Consider the following 12740-nt stretch of genomic DNA (forward strand, 5'->3'; position numbering starts at 1 on the left):
CTAGACACTCAATTCATTATTCCTTGAAGCCGTGTAAATGTCTTTTTTCTCTGTAAACCAAACAAAGGAACAATCTTTTCAGTCTAACTCTACACTCTGATAAATGAAGGTGCTCGATGGTTAAAACATTACCTTTATGAAGCGTAAGGTTCTATCTGTTGTTAAAGAAGTTACAATTAAACCGCATGGAAATTTGGAGTTCCGATTTGACGATGGTGCTGTATAAGTTTGCCTTGTTATTTGATTACAAACCATCATGCTATTGTGTTCCACAGAAATACAGTTGTAAGCTAATATAATGCTCATTGTCAAAACCTGACAGGTGTAACGTGACAGGTGTAAAATGACAGGCGTGACATAACGTGTCACATGTGTCGTTGCAATTTTGCAATTCCATTCTGATAAAGAGGAAGAGACAAAATTCTCTTACAGTATGGTGACACTGATGAGAAGCCGGCCTAAATCTATGGATATAGAAATGTTATCATGTCGGCCTATGTCGCCTCTTGCTTCTCATCAGCTTTGGCGTCTCGCATGTTAGAACTTAACAAACCCTACAGGCCAAGGCGTATGACCTTTTTGGCCTGAGCAACATTTGTTGACATTCCCACAACATAAGACAATAAGTTAAAGATTACTGCAATCAAGAAGACAAACATGATTATACATGCCATATTGTAATTTCCCCTACAAGTGCCTTGAGGCATTATATGCAGGGACATTCTATGCAGGGACATGTACAGTACATATACAGTATACATATACAGGGAGTATACAGTAAATAACGTAATTAACTTTACCCAGTGGTGGAAGAAAGAAACAAGAAGTGCAGATCTTAAAGAAGTAGATGTTTTTAGGAAGTCAGAGTAGGAGTACCCCAGTGTAAAATGACTCTGCCTCACTGTTATTATCTTTGGTTTTGTTTAGAATTGCTATGGACTTTGATATTTTAGTTTTAATATAGCTAACATGAGCTTTCCTGCATCATCTTGTGATCTATGACAACTCCCAGAAATTTGTTATCTCATTCTGTTTCAATATTATCCAACGTAATCCCTCTAAAATTCTTGAAATTCCAATGTCCAAATATTATGTATTTAGTTCTTTTTCTGTTCAGAGAGGGCTTGTTAAGAGGAAACCATTGTTTGAAAGAATCAAGTTCAGTTTCCACTGGATCTAAAAGCTGCTCGAGGTTTTTGCCAGAACAAAACAAATTGGTGTCATCAGCAAATAAAAGAAAAATTAAAAAAAAAAAATTAAGGTAAAGAGTACAATATTTTCCTTTGACATGTAGTAGAGTAAAAGTATAAAGTAGCAGAAAATGAAAATGAAGTACCTTAAGAAGTACAGTACTTGAAGATATGTACTTAATTGCACAACACCACTGGGTTTGCCCAACTATGAATTGGCAAAACCAATTTTCATATTAATTCATAATCAATGTAATACAGGCATAATTAAAAGTAACCTGAGTTCCAACATATGTGGGTTGGGATTTTTAGGGCAAATTTATTTAAAAAAAAGTTTCCTATTAACCCTTGTGTTAACTTCATAACAAGAGTTATCTCGAGACACTTTACAGATAGAGTAGGTCTAGACCACAGAAATGCTGTAACATTTAATAAAACACCCCACATTCAATGAAAGTAGAGATCTGATCCTTATTTTTCCTTGAGAAGAGCGTTGTATGGAACAGCCCATGTTATTTTTAGGCAATTTGCATGAAAGAAACCCACATTTTCTGATGTAAAAAATTTAAAAAACGTGTCAAATTTGACCCGAGGACAACAGGAGAAGTTGAAAAAAAAATCCTCATATTTATGATGGTTTCAGGTCACAGATAACTGTATTTACCACCTTACGGTTGTGACAAAAATCTATGATATCACAAGTCTTTGATGATAGTTGTGACGCATTTATATCATTAATGTTTTGGCATTTTTTCTGCAGTACATTCATACTTGTTCAGTCTTACAGGAGAGTCATCAAAAAGAGGGGGCAAATGGCAAACAGTTTACATTGGACCATTCCTACGATGGTCATGCATCAGTTTTTTTTTTTTTTTTCATAGTGATTCAACCCTGGATGACCAGAATCTGTGACTCACTTTACTAGAAACTGACACAAGGCTTACATGGGAGATTTACTGTGTGGAAGGTCTGACACTCAAATTAAAGTCATGGCACGTCCATGCTTACAGGATTTGTTAAGACACTGGTCTTTTTGTTCGGAGGCCAGTTCTCGCTGCACCAAACAGTCTGCTGAAGGCCTTGTGGACCATCTGTGTTGCTACCACCACAGAGTGCTTTTTGTTCTTAAAGGAAGTGATGCAATAGACCCCTTCCTCTGGAGTGGTCGGGTGGGAGCAGCATGTGAAGCACACGGTGCCGTCCTCAGGCACAGTCATGTCACTCATCACCATGGCAGCAGCCTACAGATGATGTTATCCTGGGCTTCAGAACTTCTGAGCAATAGTTATAATTTGTGCCTATGTACAGTATATGCGTTTGTGTGTGTGTGTGTGTGTGTGGGAATGTACAATAAATGCATTGTTATATGTATACAAGACAAATGACTGACTCGAAATCTTTGATAGTTGTTAAATGTTAGAATGCATTTGCATATGGGTCTTCCTTGTTCTTGCGCCTTTAACGACTAGCATCAGTACAAAGAGGAAGCACAAATGTGGCGTTACAACAGCAGTGTGTTACTTCCTTGAACATGATGGCTTTTGTGAAATTTTGAAATGAACATGTACAGTTCAGTCAAGTTATTCGTTGTAAACAAGCATAGCTTTTATGACGTGGATTCTGATGATGTGATAACAAAAGCCACGGAGGAAATGAGTCTACTGTGTGGAGGCTTCATCTACAATAGTTCAGACAATCACCCAACAGTACATTTTGGACAACAGTTGACTTACCACAAACTCCCCGGTAATTCCATGCGCTGCCTGCTCATCCACAGCCTCCTGTATCTCCAGCTGGGCCAGAAGGCTCCTCAGAATCTGGGCTTGCTGCTCCATGGCTGCCTGGGATAGGGCACCTTTCACTGGCATGTCAGGACACAGAGGTCCACATGTCCAGGGGTCATGGATTAGAGTCGCCAAGGCTTGGCTTCAGGGCTGTAGGCGCTGCTTCTGTTTAGAGCACTTCTCTATTGCAACTGTCACATCAAGGAACTATTGTGAAGAAACATGAGAACTGTCTTAGAGGAAGCAAAACTAAGCTAACAGGTTCTGTGGTCAGATTAAAAAGCATTGCCGCACCCCCTGTGTGTCTCTCACTGGGTCCTAAAGTCACACTGGTGTTTCACTGCGTAACAGCGTCGCAGAAGGAAAGGAAAGGGAGCACCCACAAACAAAGTGGGCCACATGTTTATGCATCTCAACAATCACGACCTACTGTTGCAATGCAGGCGGTCTAGCCTGTTGGACAACATTCAGGACCCAGCGGAGGAGTGGAGAAGAGGGATGTGGGAGGGATGGAGGCCGAGGGAGTGGTTGAAAGTGAGACGTTGTCTGAGAATCCAGAAAATCCTGATGTTCTGAGCAGCAACCCATTCAACTTTCTCTGCGTCTTCATTTAGACCTACTGTTTGTCTCCATATTCAGCCCTCATAGGCCATCCTTTCAACAGCTCCTCCTCAGTCCCTCACTCTCCTTTTCTGCTCCCAGGCTTTGGAACAGCATCCCGTCCCACGATAAGGCACGTTCAATGATTGGCACGTTTAAATCTAATTTAAAAACCCACCTATTTCACTTGCTTTTAACTTTTAGCTGTTTGCACCTTTTGTTAATGTAATTCCCTCTCCAAACTTCCTTATTCTTCACTTGACTTTGGCTTTCATCATGTCACTTGTGTATTGGTGTTTGTTATGATCTTTTTTATCTATGTATTGTCTGTCTCTGTAGATGTAATGTGCTATATAAGTAAATAAAGATGACTTGTCCACAGTAGCCATTTGTTTTGGTAAACCACAGCACAGGCCGTGAAAGACAATGAAGTACACTCTGCCTTTTCTTGTAAAACCTGCTGTAATTTATTTTGTGTGCAAGCAGTTTCTAAAGCAATGGGAGAATCTCTGTTTCAAGGAACTACAGGTGTTAAATCACCCTTACAGACTTCCCTTCATTACACATAGCAAGCTGGATGTTAATAAGAGTTTGACTAAAAATAATCAAACACATAAGTAAAAGAATGCCATAGCTATAATGGTAAAGAGATGCAAATACCAGATACAGATTATAAGGAAAATGTACTGACAACAGGCTTACCAGTGAAGCTGACGTGCAGTTCAAGTGAAAGGAGGTAGCCCAGTGTGACCTTGGTTGACATAACGAAGACAACAATGCATTGCTCCCTGCATCCAGCAGGTGTGCACACTACTGTACATCAACAACATGGTGACATCTAGTGGCTTTGTGGTTCATTTACACAAATGGATACTGTGACAAGGAGCCGAGCGGTTCTATGTACTCATGAGTTTGTGAGATTTAATTGTGTACTATGTCTACTGTGAACAGCGACGTCCCTCCTCCTCTGCCTGTTGCTTGTGTGGTTGGCTTGGCTTCCTGGCTGAGGAGCTGATGGGCAGAGTAGGGGAGGACATCAGACGTCATATTTCAGTTTACCTGTATCTGTGTCTCTGTGTCCTAACTGGCAGAGGCAGATGGCCGCCCACCAAGAGCCTGGGTCAGTCCGAGGGTTCTGCCTGTTTAAAGGAAGTTTTTCCTCGCCGCTGTCGCACCAAATGCTTGCTCTTGGAGTGGAATTGTTGGGTCTCTGTAAATTATAGTGTGGTTTAGACCTGCTCTATCTGTAAAGTGTCCTGAGATAACTTTTGCTATATATTGACACTTTGATTGAATTGAAATTGAACGTGATTCCACCTGAGAAAAGTCGCTTCATGTCCTATGTCCCACCAGCAGGCTTTGTGTTGTCCTCCAGGGTCAAAAACGGACAATAATTTGACATTTTTGTCCCTTTTTCAGACTTTTTGTTTTGTTTTCAATAACACCACCTTACACTACTTTTTGGAATTCATTAAATAATACTAATTTATATAGAATTATACCTAATATTTAAATTAAAAAAGCAGAAATTATGACTTATTTTGACTAATAGTTAAGATCAGAGGAACGTACAGTTAAGTTTAGTCAGGAATGAAAGTGATCAATTGTATTTGCAAAGAGTGTTGTATGGAATCCAAATCATTTTTTGTGTTTATTTGGTTAAAAAGAAACCCATATTTCAGATATAGACATTTTTTAAAGGGGACAAACTTGCCCCGAGGACAACATGATGGTTAAGACATTGTGTTTTGGTTGCACCAACCACACGCTACATTCATTACTGACCTACTTGAGTAACATAACTCTTTACATTTTACCCGTTTACATAAACTTAATTTGTTAAAAAGTTGATGTCATGTGTGATTTCCTGTATTTGTCACTGACTTTAGGCCAGTTTGTGGCGAAACAGAAACACAGTCGGTCAATCTGAGCGACCGAGTGATGATCATCTCAAAGGTGGAAAAACAAGTCAAACTGTGATGTGTGTTGGCTCTACATGTTTCAGGGGACTTTTCAATTACACAACCTGAAGCAAATGTGGCATATGGCACAGTATAGATGTGTGTTCAGGGCATTGCAGCACGCAAAGGCCTTTCTGTAACCCACAATGCACCTACAGGAAGCTACGCTAACCACAGTCCATCTCTACAGCTTCCTGACTGTGATCATAGTTGTTACCATTTCATTCCCACAACTTCAAACATCAAAATGAGGACACTGTGTCTGATTATGCTTTTTCATGGTGAGTGGGCTATGATTTGCAACTTGTATTACTTATCATAATGCCATTTTAATTCATCATAAAGGGATATTCCTTTTGGAAAATGGAAAATAGATTTGAATAAAAAATATATGTATAAAAGCTTCTGTAACATGCTTTAGTCATCATGGTGTAACTGTGCGTGATTTTTGGATGTGTTCATGATAACCATTGTATTATGTTATATTCCATCATCATAAAATCCTTCTAACTTCATATGTGAAATGTGTGTGATTTGCCTACATTGTGGAAATGTGTTCCACAAAAATATTATTACTATAATGCATAAGCAAATGTTATTTCACATGGGAAATGTCTCAAATAACTACCTGAAAACCAACATTGAATTTACTTTCATTGTTCAGGATTATAATCTGGGTCAAAAAATGAAATGAAGTCAGTTAAATTGAAAGTTGCGTATTTTTTGGAGCAACCTGAAACCAGCGTATTGCTCTGACTGCTGTGGCTATCAGCGGTTTCATTCTGATTGGACTCTTGTTTTTCAGCAAGCCTTCAGCTGGAGTGTAATAAAAGAGACATCACAGCACATATCGGAGGAGAATTCATTCTCATCTGCAAGTATGACGCAACCCGGTTCCTGTTCAGTAGAAAGTACTGGTGCCGAGGGGATTCCAGAAGAACCTGTGAGATTTTGGTAGATTCAGAAAGAAAAACTGAAAATACACACAGGGCTCACATAATAGATGCAGGAAAAAGAGGGCTGATTGTGAAAGTCACAGATCTCCAACTTGACAACGCTGGACTATACTGGGTTGGGATTGACAAAATGTATTCTGACATCATGACTTCAGTTAATGTGGTCATCACTGAAGGTAAGATGAACCCCAATCACAATAGGAGTTATTTAATAGATTAGATAAGATAAAAAAATGCTTTTGATCCCAAATTGGAAAACGTAAGTGCTACAGCGGCAACTCTAAGACACAGAGCAACATGAGAATATACAAGAAATAAGAAATAGGATAGACTACAAGAACAACTACTCAGAAATATACACAGGAGAGAATGTACAAACATGGCGAATAAAAATGTACAACCTACACAAACAGTACCTTCCGGAAAACAATTTGAGTGCTGGAATGCTCGGAAGTTCAAAACAAACCACGAAGTTGCTCTTTGGAAAGGAAACACAAAGCCTCAAAAGAGTAAAAAAGCTACTCTTCTTGTGAAAAAAATGAATAAAAAGCCTAAATTCTTCAGAAAGGCTGCTTTGTGCCGATGGGCGTGGGTTCTTCCCAGTTCTGTTTTTAATGTAGACTTCAATATGAAATAGCCATTTAAATAAAGTTTAAATAATAAATTAAGAGCCTTGGACCTTTCCTACTAAAAATATAAAGACTATAAATAGTACTAGTTATACTAATTGCAGTTGCACATTTTTGTACTCTCAACTTGTATACAGTCAAATGTTTGTTCTTGTATTTTATCCTATTATTATTGTATGTACATTGTATGTATGTACTATATATTGTATCCTAATATTTCATCTACATTTATAATCTGTGTGTGCAATTTCCCATTTTATTGGGATCAATATCTATCTATCTATCTATCTATCTATCTATCTATCTATCTATCTATCTATCTACTAGTTTTAATAAAGATGTAAGTAAATCTATGCTTGTGCAGTGTTACACTATAGTCCAGTACTGTGATGTATAAGAATCTTAGGTAACACTTTACTTGAAGGTATTTACATAAGAGATGTTGTGTTTTTGTTGCTTCCCCCCCCCCCCCCCCAATCTTTCCTCTCTGTTTTGTGCCAGTATATTGTTTCTTAATTGTTTAGATAAAATAAAAATATTTGATCACAAAAAAGAGGTATCTACGTAAGAGTGACATGACACTGTCATGAACGTTTCATAAAAGATAATAAACAACATTTGTTACATAATACTTCTTTTATTTGGTTTTGTAATGAGAAGTTATGGTCATGGTTAGGGTTGGGGCGTCATGTCACTCTTATGTAGAAAACGTCAAGTACAGTGTTACTGAAGCTTATCTAACACTCAGTGTTGAAGTGCTAAAATGTTTTGTATTGAATGTGGTAGGAATCATATCCTGTAGTCGTCATTATGACACTCATGGACTGCCTATGGACTTTTACTCCTATTCTCAAGCTGAATTCTAAATACATTGCATTCTTCTTTGTGTAAGTTCCAGTATCTGAACCCAGTCTTCAGCCCCTGGGCTCTCTGGTGGACAGGCAGACATGTTGGGGTCAGCCAGTGACCGTGCGCTGTGGTTGTGCGAAGGGCACTGGCGTTCGTTACGCCTGGTACACACACTACAAGGATTTTCTGCTCCACCGCTCGTCAGACTTATACCTACACTGTGGCACCGTGGAAACGGACAACGACTATTACTGCATTGCCAGTAATGACATAAGCAGTCAGCGGAGTGGTACACTCTCTGTGCATGTTCTGCTGCCTGCAGACAACAGCTGTATCTACGTCATTCACATGCAGGGTAAGAACAGATGTTATGTATTCTGCTATAAATACCAAAGCAAGAACTGGAAACATGAAGCCTGTATTTAAAGTGATTTATCAATTCCTTCAAAATGCTTCATGAAAGTAAAAGAGTAGAAGTAGACGAAATGCTATAAATCCCCTGGGTCTTTGTTTTATAGCAGCACTTATTTGGTTTTTTGTTGATTATCATTATCAGAGGTGGAAAGGAACTAAATACAAATACTGGCGTAACTGTAATTGAGTAATATTTTGGCACTTCTACTTGATTTAATTAAATCTGTAATTTCACTTTTACTAAAGTATGTTTTGTTGGAAGTGTTGTATTTATTTCGCTACAGTTTAAAGCACATCTGTTACTGAGTTTAAAAAAAAAAAAGAAGAAGAAAAATGCGAGGAAAAAGTTGCACCCCAAACTACTGCAGTTATTGACGGGCAGGACGGACAGCGTCAGTTTGAAATCACAAGAAGGACGGAGATGGACAAGTCAGACACCAGTGGTGCAGACCAGGCTAAATTCTGCTGAAGCTGAACTTAAAGGAAAGTTGCTGTTAAAAAAGTAACCTTTACTCTGAGTACATTTTAAATGAACTTCTTTTTACTTTTACTGGCCGAGTAGGTTTTTTATTCTGGTAACCAATTGTACTTAAGTGAAAGATCATACAAATAATAGTGCTTTTGCTTAAGTAGACTATTTTTGTACTCGTTCCATCTCCGATCTGTGATGTTGTGATACATAAAAAAAACATTAGAAATTACAAGTAAAATTTTGACAAGACAGAATCTCATGGAATGGGGGCTATTTTAATTCCAAAGACCAAGGGAACTTTACCAGGATGCATAGTATCCTGATCCATGAAATAACTGGCCTTTATAAAGGAAATTGCCTGATTTAGGGAACTAGGGGGGTATTTTAAGGGAATGTTTTTTTTTTTACAAAATTTTTCATTTACAAAAAAAATTTTTGTCCTTAAAAAGGGTTTGGGTTTTTCTTTTTTTTTTAATTAAAGGGTTTAAAATTATTTTCAAAAGTTTTTTTCATTGCTCTTTTTTTTCAATTTTTTGGGGTTCCTAAATTTAGCAGCTTTTTTGAAAAATTAGAACTTGAATGTGCTCTCTGCAAACCTAAAGGATGGGGGGTGTTTGGGTTTTGGCATGTAACAATGCTTTTATGACGGCTCTTTGTGGGGTTTAAGGAAAGTAAAGGCGTCTTGATTAGGTACAGTATGCACAACATTTTATAAGGTGTGAGTCATTATATATGTTTGTTGCTTCCAAAGAACATTTTGTAAGCTCTTTACATCTCTTTTACTGTGGAGTTATAAAGGTCAAGGGTAAATCAAAATTTTTTGCTTTCCATGTTTCAAAGTGGCGTTAACCTTGTACGTTAGTGGGGACAAATAAAAAGGTTTACATTCATGAAAAACTGCGTCTGTTGATGTGTGGGTCTTCAAAAGTGTAACGTCTGCCTGTGTGTTCCAGAGAATTCACTTTTCCAAGTCAGGTTTGCCATTGCTGTGGCTCTGTTTCCTCTTTTCACACTTCTGCTTTTTCTCATGGTTACGATGTCAGGACCAAAACATGGGGATGGTTGCTGCCCAAATACAACCCTTACATCACTTAAACCTATTATTAGAAAGCCTTAATCCCACTCAGCCATTAGGAACAGAAAATGACCTTAGAATCTTACAAAATGGGTGCTTGTGTGATTGAACGTTATTGACCATTGCTATACTTTATCATTGGGAATTTTGTTTTTTTTAATGAGTTTGGCTGTTTATTGTTTAAAATGGATTATAGCTTTAATTGGATATTTTCCAAGCCTTTCATTCTGAGGTAAAATGAGTCTGTCCAAACAGGAAGTTTCATTTTATTCCAATCAGCCTGAAATACAGTTAAAATCTAGCTTTAATTGCACATTTTAAAAGCCTTTAATTATTTAAAATCCTACATTGAGTGACAATCTGGGGGTGGTGTAGGCTACTATCACTCTGAGGTAGCCTAAAATGAGTTTGGCTAAACAGAAAGTTTCTTTTTTTTTTTTTCTCAATCAGCCTGAAAAAGATTAAAAATATATCTTTAATTGGACATTTTCAATGCCTTTAATTTTAAAATCCAACATCAGAATGTGCCAATTTACCCGAGTGAAAGTCTAGACATTAACTCTTTTTCAGGCTTATTGGAAAAAAATGAAACCTCCTGTTTAGACTCATTTCCCCTCAGGGTGATACATACAGTACATCACCCCCAGACTGTCACATGGGTAATATCGGACCATTCTGATGTCCAACTGAAGCTATATTTTAACTATTTTTCAGGACGATCGGGGGAAAAAAAATGAAACCTCCTATTTAGACTATCGAACAGCAATATTATCTATATTAATATCAATATTCCATGGTTTAGACAGACTCATTTTGGATTGAAACCTTTGTTTGCAGGATTGTATTTTGGCGACTCCTAGTGGTCGTTTGGGCAAACAGCAGTGCACAGGCCTGCCCCCTCACCATCTGACCCAGGAAACATACACTGCACCAGTTTTCAGTGGGATTGTTTCACTTTTCTAACAAAAATCGTGCCATCAGATCTACACGTTAGAAAACCTTAATGGGACAAATGAATAAATGATAAATGAATTACAACAAAAAAAGGGCTTTAAATAGCAATATACAACACATGCTTCATGGAATGCAATGAAAAGGTCTGATTTGTTTTGAGGCTGTTGTGAAATCTCTGTTGCACAAAGTACAAGCTCAATAATTGCAACATTTTTTTCTTTTACTCATCAGGCCAACCCATTTATGACTGTGATGACAGAATGAGCACCAGCACGGTCATGACCACGTGCCAAGCTCCCGTGAAAATCCGATCGGACACAGGAAACCGGTCTTTACTCGTCAATCAAACGGATCAAGATATGTTTTTCAACAGGTTAAACTATACTATACTATACAGGTTAGACTGTACTATAACTATTAGATTTGTTCAGTAATACATCTTGAAATGGATCAAGAAAGTGCTGCCTGAAAACCAGTCACTAATCAGATCTTTGTTTTTGTTTTATTTGTGTGTTTTTTTACAGGGAATGGACAGGAGTGCCTTTGTGGTATACATTGCTGCGTTGGGGTTCTTTTGCTTCCTTATTGATATTTCTGTGCGCAGTGCTCAAACGTGCCAAGAAGAAGAGGAGAGTTCATGTGAGGCGAACGCCCCAGTTAGTATATTGACATAGTTCTACACTGGTAGTTCTTTGGAAGTGATATCAGCCCTGTGACACATTGGTTTGGGGTTTTATTGTTTCCAGAGTTTCCTTGACAACACGTGAGGATTTGTAAAGTGTCTGGGTCATATTGCACGCCACCATGTTTATCTGAGTGTCTTGTAATTTCTTTCAAATGATAGCCACCAATGCCACCAACACACACTTTACAAAAGTCAAGAGGTGAAGAAAGAGCATTGTACATGTTTGCTCGAATGATAAGCTACTATAAATATTGTAATATTGTGATATATTAGAATAAAATAGATTTGATAAAGTGAAAGATAACCATGACTAATTGGAAAGTAGGAAACCAGTAGTTGCTCTGTGATGCCATGTGGAAATTCCTTATTTGTTTGATTGTATTTTACTTTTTACTCAGATCGAGCAAAGTACAGTTTGTCAGAGTGTTATTTTCATTCCATTCTTCAAGAATTCATTCTTCCGGTAAACCGGTACAATGGACAATAGAACATTTGAAACCAGGGGCGTGTTTCAGGTTTTAAAAAAAACTTGGTAATATTGAACACCATGCAACAGCTCTGGATTCCAGTACAATGAATTTATTTTGATACATGATTTGCGAGACAGCAGAATAAAGTGTGTGTGTGTGTGTCTGTGTGTGTGTGTGTGTGTGTGTGTAAATAAGACAAGGCGTGCTGTTGTTGCGTGTTCTGTCTCTGTATAACCCATTAACAGGTAGCCCACAACATGATTCTGTAAATGTCATTATTATATTATTATTTTTATTGTCCCCCTCCTCACCCTCTAGGTTTTCCAGAGGATGTTTAGGTCTAGTGCTCTGTAGCCTACAGCCAATGTAGCCAATGTACAGTAAATAAGAAGTTTTTTCTTAACACTTGTGTTGTCCTAAGGTCAAATTTGACCCATTTCCAAGTTTTTCATATCAGAAATATGGGTTTCTTGTAACCAAATTGCCCAAATATGACATGGATGCGAGTTTTATGGTATGGAAACCATAGAACATTCTTTGCAGGTAAAATATGTGATTACTTCTATTGAATTTTGGCCGTTTTATTCAATTATATTATAGCATTTGGTTTAAAAAACAGTATCCTGACTAAACTTTGACATATACCAGTCTGTAATCCACTCACAATCCTCTGAACTTAACTATTAGTCAAATAATTCACA

The 12740-nt window shown here is 37.8% G+C and overlaps 2 protein-coding genes across 3 annotated transcripts in view; one reads left to right on the plus strand and one right to left on the minus strand.

Moving 5' to 3' along the window:
- Nucleotides 1-3382, minus strand: part of ptpn22 (protein tyrosine phosphatase non-receptor type 22) — a 28474-nt gene extending 25092 nt beyond the window's left edge. The window contains 1 exon segment of the mRNA XM_032519924.1: nucleotides 2924-3382. Within this exon segment, the coding sequence (XP_032375815.1) occupies nucleotides 2924-3058 (135 nt within the window). The 5' untranslated portion in view covers nucleotides 3059-3382.
- Nucleotides 3383-5621: 2239 nt separating this feature from the next.
- LOC116691966 (uncharacterized) lies at nucleotides 5622-11968 on the plus strand. 2 transcript variants are annotated; one of them, XM_032519902.1, is made up of 5 exons: nucleotides 5622-5816; nucleotides 6341-6667; nucleotides 8013-8324; nucleotides 11116-11281; nucleotides 11409-11968. In XM_032519902.1, the coding sequence occupies exons 1-5, from the start codon at nucleotides 5633-5635 to the stop codon at nucleotides 11551-11553; spliced, it is 1134 nt and encodes a 377-aa protein (XP_032375793.1). In that variant the 5' UTR covers nucleotides 5622-5632; the 3' UTR covers nucleotides 11554-11968. The 2 variants fall into 2 exon arrangements, with proteins under 2 accessions (XP_032375793.1, XP_032375794.1); XM_032519903.1 differs by having other exon boundaries at nucleotides 5625-5816; nucleotides 11116-11257.
- The last annotated feature ends 772 nt before the right edge of the window (nucleotides 11969-12740 follow it).

The sequence above is a fragment of the Etheostoma spectabile genome, chromosome 7 (assembly GCF_008692095.1).
Source record: "Etheostoma spectabile isolate EspeVRDwgs_2016 chromosome 7, UIUC_Espe_1.0, whole genome shotgun sequence".
NCBI classification, from domain to species: Eukaryota; Metazoa; Chordata; class Actinopteri; order Perciformes; family Percidae; genus Etheostoma; species Etheostoma spectabile.